Here is a 9,235-nt window from a genome sequence, read left to right as displayed (position 1 = left end):
TGTAAGTTATACTAATGTTTTTTTGCTGGTCGTATTCCAGTGAAGTAGCCCTGATTTTACTGGCACGTTTGGTGACTCATATGTGAGTCATAACATGTGGGTGGGAGCGAGCGCTGTGATCCGTCCTGCCGTGTTGTGTTTGCCGCTCCATCCCGACTCCCAACTCCGCTACAGTAGTATCCGGGCAGATAACGAGTCATGTGACCGCCGTATCTCTTCTCTGAATTGCAGGAATTACCTCCTACTTACGGGAAAAGAGGCGCATTTATCCCGTATTTCAGACTGATAGGTGTACTCTTCCCTATAGGACCATAAAGAACAGGCGGTCAGATCACCAGAGCTTTATGGACTTTACCGGAACTAAAACACCACAGCGCTCTGTGCAAACTCACTGCTGGATATTAAAGCGCCTGTGTGGAAATACTCACTGCACAAAATCAGATTAAAGGGGCACTCTGCCACTTTTACAAGTTCTTCTGCTCAAAATAATCTGACAGAATAGTTCCAGTGAGGTCATGATTATGTCATCAGGGGCATCTTGGCGTAGATTTAAATTTTTAAATTGTGTGTGCAGCTAAAAATTGAAAGTTTTTAAGGCACAGCCACTGACCAGGAAAGGAAGTAATAATTAAAACACTGAGTCATGGTAAAGATAATAATCTAATCACAATCTAGCTTTCATGCTCCCAGTCAATATAAACTGGGATGACTGACTTTGCTTCTTATAATGATGGTGATCATGCAGTAGTGCTTAAATCAAAGGATGAGGATGTATATTCTCTGCTCTTTGGACCAGTAAATGATCTTTGTTTTAAGTAAACAATGAGTGCGGAATTAATTCTAAATGTTAAAACGTGTTGATATTTCTGTCACTCTTCATATAACCATATAATCTGATAACCTTTGAGTTCTTAACAGCTTATTAATGCTTAATAAGATCACTGTAAACTACTGCATTTCATACTCTTGCAAACTTCCCATAACCACTGTCCACAATCTCATCAGGTTGTTACAATATGTTACAGCTACTTTTTAAAATGCTTTCTTTTGATGGTGTGTTAAATAAGTAAAGTGTGACCGATATTTCAGATGATTTCTTTTTTTTAAAAAAATCTTTTAGGCACTCAAACCTAAACACATTCCCCAAACATTTAATTGCTGTTATTTGTGAGTCTTCGCTAAAATAACATGACAATGCAACTTTAAAATAATTGTGTTTTATCATCACAACAAGTCACGGATTACTTGTTTAGTCTACCTGACTCTGCTCGGATCAGCGGGTTGTTCTTTGTAGCTTTAGGTCCAAACACGTGATGAACAAACGATGCAAAATCAACACTCATAACACAGTGAAAGGTGTTTCTCTTATCTCGTCGTTATGTTTTCATTCTGCATTTTTAGCCGTTACAAATGCCAATACTGACATATCAGCAAATATCGTCATATACATCAGCCCCGCCCAAATGCTAGATTAGCCCCGCCCTAAATGAGCAATAGAAACAAGCTGCAGTAGCATGATTTCACATGTTCACAAGTTCTGGATCAATTCAAGCGTCTCTTGACTGAAAAATACACTTGACATTTTTTAATTATCTGTTGTTAGTATGTTGTGCTTGTAAGGTAACAACGTTCACAGCTGAATTTACAGCTGTCCTGTGTTTTCACAGCAGTTTGTTGCTTCATATCTCGGAGGCTACATTTAAACATACACACAACAATGTCACTGGATTAACATGTTTATATAATCTCAAAACTGGGAGGTCAAAGGTCGACAAGTTCAGCTCATTCTTCATCCTTGAACTGTTTGTCAACTCCTCCTGCTGTGTCATCATCATCCAGCTTTTCAGTTGTTGCCGTGGAAACAGTTGCCATGGCACCCGATGCGCGTAAGTGATGCAAGTGATCCAGGTGCAGAGAGAGCGTGGACCACAGGCCGTGTGGATGAATTGTGTTTATGTGGAGTTACAAAGAGTTTTTTTTTCTTTTCTGTAAACTGATTCACACCAACCTCAATGAAAGATAGTAGGAATTTGGCTCTGGGCCCTTTTTCCACAATACTCGTGCCACCTTTATGAGCTGTTCTCACCTGGGGGCTGGGTGAATAGATGCTCAGGTATAAAGTTTGAAAAGTGCGTGAGATCACACTGTTAAACAACATCTTTTTTTCTTTTTCCTTGATCGCATGAGCAGTTATTATTTATTCGCTGAGACCTTCATCTTAGTTATAGTCAGCTTTTTTTCCAGCTCTCCTCTCCGCAGAGAGGTTGCTTAGCATTCAGGATGTAAAATTAAGACTTTCTGTCAGTGTTTAGCTCTTTCGTTCCATATTTGGATCAAACGCGGTTGAAGGGGTGGACGTTTCCACGGGAGAGAGAGAGAAGGCGAGGCTTTCATTTCCATTGCAGATTCTGATCTTTCCTGAGCTTTACTTCTGTTACATAAAAATACATAGAGCTCATACTGTTTCATGCTCAGGCGAGTCCAGTGGTGCAACTAAGGACTTGTGAAAGTGGGAAAATTAAAAAACAATAAATCCCTAAAAGTCATATTATGATCTTAGACCAGACTGACATAGTGTCTTTGTAGTTTTCAATGAGTGAACTTTTTAGCTTTTTGGTGCAGAGCCTGATGGAAAGATTGATAGTACTCTAAAATCTACACATTAAATGTGTACATTGACCTTTGCTACTGAGGGGGTGGGGAGGTTGACAATATTTTGTTAGCCTTTTTCAGAAGAATCCTACCTTCTTCCTCCTTTTTCTGCATTAATGCGAAATTAAGTTGTTGGACCAAACAAAACGGAGAATCAGGCTTTAACATTTTCAGAAAACTGGATGCAATGGAAGCTATGTTTCTACAATAGAGAGGGGGGCATGGAGGGTGGAATCAATCACAACAGTTGGGTTGTAAATTAATGTAATCCTTAAGTGTTTTTAAACATCTTTTAAATGGCAGAAATACAAAAATGCTTATTTATAGAATACATTTGCGATTTAAGTAATTTTCTACAGAAAACTACACATTTTAAGCTTAACACAGTCAGCTGTGTTAAAAAAAAATTCATGTTTAATTTAAAAAAAAATTCAGACATAGGTAAGTTCAAATTTCGTGTTAGCTATTCTAACACCTGAATAAGTCGAAATTTCGAGATAGCCAATTTGAAATTTCGGGCTATTAAGTAAAAATTATGGGTTTAGGTAACTCCACATGTGGAGTTATTTATCATTTAAAAATTCAGTGGCACGAACAAAAAAAGCAGCAGTTTGCTCCCCTAGCTGTAACCCTTAACAACCTTGTCCTCGTGAGCTCTTTCCCTCTGCCCCTCTCCTGCGCGGCCTCGCGGGTGCGGGCACGTATCTTGGGGGCTCGGCCCCTACGCAACAGTATGAGAGCGCGCATGACTTAAAGCTGCTGTTGATGTGTCGCAGATTTTAAAAACTGAGAGAGGCAGGCAGCAGGAGTTAGGCGTGAAGGGGAAGAAGCGAAGGCAGAAAAACAAGCGAGCGGCTGCTGTGACACTGCGAGGGTTTTCCCCGCACATACTCGTCTTTAAATAGTATCTATTATTTTAATTTTTGCACTGCGACAAAAAAACAACAACAGAAAAGCCAACAAAAACAACAACTACAACCGAAAAAAGCAGAGATACCCAGTTCGCGTCCTGCTCCGGAGTCAGCAATCAGCGATGGAGCTGTCTTCAATTGGAGACCAAGTGTTTGCAGTGGAGTCGATAACAAATAAGAGAGTGAGGAAGGTAAGAATGAGCACGTAACTCACAAAAAACTTAATCGCCTGTGTTTGTTTTCCCTCTTAAAGGAGCGCTCTGCTCCTGTTGCCATGCACAAACAAAACCAGGCTACGCACTTTTATCGCTCCCAAATGCCTTCTCCAGCTTTTACGCTAAGACACAACGATCTGTTTTCATGCAACTGCGCCAAACTTTAACACTGTTTTAGCGCACGAGTCGCATCCTGTAACCTTCCTGTGCAACGGCTGGCTCTGCTGCTGCTGCAGCGTGTTCGTGTTTTGGAGGAGCCTACGCAGTTGTAGTGAAATGTGTGGAGGAAGAAGAAGAAGGGGGGTGTGTGACCTGAAAACAGCTCTGACGGCCAGTAGCTATGCGGGCAGCTGCGCACTTTATTTTCGGTTAGATGGTGAGCGCTGCGTAAATCCGTGGCTCACTCCTTCGTGATGGTGGCCCATTGATTATTATATTTTTTTTTTTTTTTTTTTTGCAGTTGGGGGTGGTGGGGGGATTTGGGGGTGATAATTTGTGCAGCACGAGCGCACTATAATGTAGAAACGCGCTCTCGCATAAGTTTAATAGAGCCTGTAAACAAACACGTTCTCCTCCTAAGAGCGCGCACTGTGCGCACGTCGGAGCTGCACGTGTTTTGTTTTGTTTTTTTCTCTCGTCTTCAGTGAGATAGACTGTGAGCATTGATTTTCGAGCTGATAATTTAAAAAGTAAAAAGAGAAATAATTTTTTTAAAAAGATAAAAATGCGCAGCACCGCGTTGTTTACATGCCCCCGCCTCCCCTCACCTTCACATGTGGCCCCACCTATATGTTCTAGAATGCGCACGAGAATCGTAGAAACCGGCACCTGCTGTAGCCACGTTCGGTCACGTCATCGCCAGCGAGAGACTAGCTGCAGCCACTCAGCATCGCTGTCATTGACGTCACCCCTCACAAAAACACCCCTTTAAAAAAAAAAGAAGTAAAAATCCTCGTGACCCTCCCTCTGTCCCTCCCATCCACACTTTAAAGCGACCGCAGCTTGGTTCTGTATGCTCTGGAGCACGTGTCTGTGTGTGTGTGCTGCATCGTCTCTAAGTGTACACCGCCCCCACCCCCCACCCCTCTGTCTCTCCTCAGGGTACTGTGGAGTATCTATTGAAATGGCAGGGATGGCCCCAAAAGTGAGTAAGCTTTGAGTTATCATCTAGTGACCTCATCCCCCTCCTCCAGTGTATATTTATGAGCATTTTTAGAATGTGCTTCTTCATACCAGAGCACCATCTCTAGATAGACTGATAGCTTGTGTGTGTGTGTGTGTGCGCTGGCAGGTACAGTACCTGGGAACCAGAGGACAATATTTTGGACCCTCTCCTTGTTCTGGCCTACGAGGAGAAGTGAGTAATAACAGAAACTGTTGTGGTTTTCCTTTCGTTCTGTTAGTCACACTTTAATGTTTTTTCCTTGTTTCTGACCTCTCCCTCTCTCTGTCTGCTTCTCTTCCAGCCGGGAGAAGATAAGAACTTTGACCTATCGCAGGAAAGGTCTTAGACCGAGGAGGCCCATCCTGCGGGTAGCGACACTTACCTTTCCTCTTGTCTCACAAACCTTTGTTGTATCTTCCTTCATTAATCCTGACTGCTGGCCAGGCTTGTTTGTTTAAAGGCAGTTGCACATTTATCCAGGTGATGACTTTTGGTATTTGTGCACACACACAACAAACAAATAAGAAAGATATTAAAGGGGTATTCCATCAATTTAACATTAAGCTTACAAATTTTGGGGATGTAGGAATCCTGGGACTTTTTTCCTCTTAGTTACAAGTTAGCCTAAAGTTCCTCTGATGGGAGCGCCTCAGGTTCAGTGTCAAACCACAGACCTTACCATTAGCAGACAACAAACTCTGCCTTCTGCCGCCTGAACCGCCTGACCTGTAACCCTGCTGCTAATGCAACTTGATCTCAATAACCCCAATGACATCACCATGACATCAGTAAGATTATTTTTCAAGCTCTTTTCACCGGCTGAATGGTACTCAAATGTAAGTTTCATGTATAAAATTGCCAGAATGCCCCTTTGATTGAAAAATTTACTTCTCATAAACAGCTGGAAATATGAGGAAACAACAACAACAACAAAAAAACAACGCTGCATCATTGTGAACAATTCTTTTGTTGTTTTATCTTCACAGTGCATTATTGTCCAGATGTTTTAACAGCTTAAAACATCAGTTTTTTTACAGAGCGACCCATTAGCACTGATAATCAATCACTAAGAGACAAAACCCCAGCAGAGATCAAGGCGCAATGGCCTTTAAAACGTGTTTCTAAAGCGAGGGGTGTGACCCCCGAATGGTCGTTGCTGTCACTGTGTCATTATCACTTCAGGCGTTAAAGGTGCAATTTGTAAGAGTTGCTGTCAAGATCCTGTCCAGATTTCTTTCAATTTGTCCCACACATGGATATCAGAGCATCACAAATCAGCCAAGTCAAGCTCTTGATATCACCATGACGACGAGGACCAGAGAGGGTCCTTAGAAGAAAGTCATACATTAACACTTGGACAGAGTCACAGCCTGTCCGCACTGTGCAGTGCTGCTCCTTCTTTGGACCAACACAGTATGGATGCAACACTGACTCACTGCTGCCTCTTGTGGTAAATAGGTGGTATTAAAAAAAAAAAAACAACAAGCCGGGCATAGCTGGTTTGGAACTTCCATGTTGCACCTTTAAGCTCCATTTACTTGTTTTTGAAGTGAGTTTAGAACAGTTATGGTGTTTCGTGAGATGATGACTGTTGTCCAATACTTGTATCAAACTGCAGTAAATCTGTAAATATTCATCTTTAATCTGATTTTAATGGCAGATATTGGCACATTTATTTATTTATTTTTTGATTAGTAGCCTAGCTCATTCTAGCTAAAACCATCCTATCAACCAATTTCTGCAGAATTAAGAAATTTAAAAAAAAAACCAAAGGTGTTAAACATGCTAAACGGCTAAAGTTTGCAGCTTGAATAGCGGTGTTTGCTGCAGAAGAAAATTGAATATCACAGCATTTTCTTCAGGACTGCATTTCCCATACATGTGCTGTCTGTCAAAAAGTAAATGCATCCTATGTTTCCACTGTAAGTAACTCAAATGGCAAAACTGTATTTGCTTCCTGCTTGTGTGCCGCACTCATGCAGCTTCTGACCTGCCACCATCTCTGCTCTTCCCCAGAATGTCTTTGCCATGGACCTCCGCAGCGCTCACAAGATGACGGAGAAGCCTCCGCCCCGCATTCGCCTCTCCCTCACCCGCTCCATGAGCACAGACGTGGACCACGTTGAGCGTGGCAGGATGTACCAGCGCCAGGTGAGGAGAAATGGCCGGCAGCGGGTGGCCAAAGGAGGGCGAGACAGCAAACGCATGCATCTGCAGAAGAAGGTGGAGCCCATGGAGGAGGACTGGGGCGTCACTAGTGAAGAAGAGAAGTCTGACAGCACCATGGGGGAGAGATGTGAAGGCAGTTTATATGGTTGGTTTGTCAAGCTGATAACAAAACGCAGTAGCCCCACTATGACCTTTGACCCTTAAAAATGAACAAAATGTGTCACCTTCATCTCTTTTCAGGCCTGTCAGAGTGCAGCTCACCTGCTCTGCTCGAGCAACATGACCTGGAGCTGGAGGTGGAGGAGAAGGTGGATGGTGACCTGATGCCGGTAAGCTCGCACACATGGATCGACGTCATGGCCGAGTGCGATTCGACACCGAAGCCAATGCTTGTGCGCAGCCAATCAAACGACAGCGCCTCTGCATCTGAGGCCACACCGGGCGATGCGGTTTCTGTGAGCGACAGGTCAGATTCGGACAGAGGAGAGGAGGGCTGGGAGTTGGTCCCGGAGAGAAGCAATGCAACCTCAGTGATAGTGAGCATTCGGGAGAGCAGAGGGACGGCAGGTGACGCCGCTACCGTCTGCTCCCTGGCTGAGGTGAGGAATGAGGAAGCCAGAGGCAACGATCAGATCGTCGCCCCAGAGACTGCTTCCCCAACAGCAGACCAGCCGGAGACCGTCATCTTGACAAAAGTGACTATAAACTCTGTGACGGTGACATTTAAAGAAGCGAGGGTGGCCGAAGGCTTCTTTAGGGGCTACTGAACAAGGGTGACGAGTGGCGCCGAGAGCTCAGAATAACCATAATTAGACTTGCCACTCATTTTGTACATGTAAAACGGTCACGTATGTAAGATAACTCTACATGTTTACAAAGCTACATTCATTTCCCGCCGAGTTCGGTGAAGAAATTCTTGCCTTTGCATAAAAAGTGAGTGGTAATTTTATTATTGTGGCTCATTTATTAGATGTGATAGGAAGCCTGAGGCCCTTTAAAAAAAAGTGCTCAAATTATCCATAACAATCCAGCAGACTAAATAGGTCTCTGGCTGGTTTCTTCCCCGGGGCCGCTGGGTTTACCGAGAGTGAGACACACGTGAGACAGCAGCCTGAAACGATGCAGTTCAGATAACTACTCAGATGCAGCTACTTTTCTCAGTGCTTTCCAGCAAGACATCGGTCTCACACTCAGATCGGTTCTCGGGGCCCGTTTTCAGTCGCTCCTCTTTCTTACAAATGATTTTGTAAAGATGTTTCTTTTGTCATTTAATTTTTTTTTTAGTATTTGCACAGAGCTAACCGCATGCCCTGTCAGTCTGTGCCACACATGCTCAAAGCCCTGTCCTGTGCTTTGTTGAAGAGGTTTATTTCTGTCACAAAAGAAAGAAAGGAAAAAAAAAAAAACAAAGACAGAGAATTAATGCCTGTCGCTTAGATGAAGTTTTGCGCTTCAAGGAGGATGGATGCACAAAAACAAGTACTCAGCCGTGTTTGCCGTTTGTCTGTCCCTTAATTTTTCAAGTATGAAATGCTACCTGGTTCTATTTTTGTATTACCATTTGATAGTCCACTCTCTTCACTAGCCTTTGTGCATATCAAAAGAGGAGGTGTCATTTTACTCAGCTGCTGTGTAGGTAATGTGCAAATGAAAGCAAGTGTACATTAGGCCGGACCGTAGTGAGCTTTTATTTATTGCATGTCACACGTATAAGCTAAACTAACTTATGTCACTCGGTGTGTCCAAACAAGTCTCTCTCTCTCTGACAAACATGAAATGTCAAAGATGTCTTCTCTCTTAAAAAATGCATTTTTACTTTGACTGTATTTCCAATAAATGTGTACAACAGTAGCGGCCTCCTGGAGTGTGCTGATCTTAGAGGGGGGTGGGTATAAAGATATGTTTCTGTGTTATCTTTCTGAAAGAGATGATGAAGCCAGTCATGAAACACAGATGTATCCAAATGTGTTTATTCATTTCTTGGGAAGGTTTTTTTTTTTTTTACAATGAACCTTCTTTGTTGTAGTTTAGTGCCTCGTGATGAGGGTTAGGGTTTGAAACAAGAAACTAACAACCAACTGACGAGCAGTTTCACGCTCTTGTGTCATGATAAATAAAGCAGA

The 9,235-nt window shown here is 42.9% G+C and overlaps 1 protein-coding gene across 1 annotated transcript; it reads left to right on the top strand.

Annotated features, from left to right (window-relative positions):
- Positions 1–3,385: 3,385 nt before the first annotated feature.
- Positions 3,386–8,963, top strand: cbx7a (chromobox homolog 7a). The gene is made up of 6 exons (XM_031749528.2): positions 3,386–3,754; positions 4,879–4,922; positions 5,070–5,135; positions 5,245–5,311; positions 6,960–7,257; positions 7,353–8,963. The coding sequence occupies exons 1-6, from the start codon at positions 3,686–3,688 to the stop codon at positions 7,877–7,879; spliced, it is 1,071 nt and encodes a 356-aa protein (XP_031605388.2). The 5' UTR covers positions 3,386–3,685; the 3' UTR covers positions 7,880–8,963.
- Positions 8,964–9,235: the final 272 nt, after the last annotated feature.

This window comes from Oreochromis aureus, linkage group 4 (genome assembly GCF_013358895.1).
Source record: "Oreochromis aureus strain Israel breed Guangdong linkage group 4, ZZ_aureus, whole genome shotgun sequence".
Lineage (NCBI taxonomy): Eukaryota > Metazoa > Chordata > Actinopteri > Cichliformes > Cichlidae > Oreochromis > Oreochromis aureus.
This window is presented reverse-complemented; position numbering and strand designations above follow the sequence as displayed.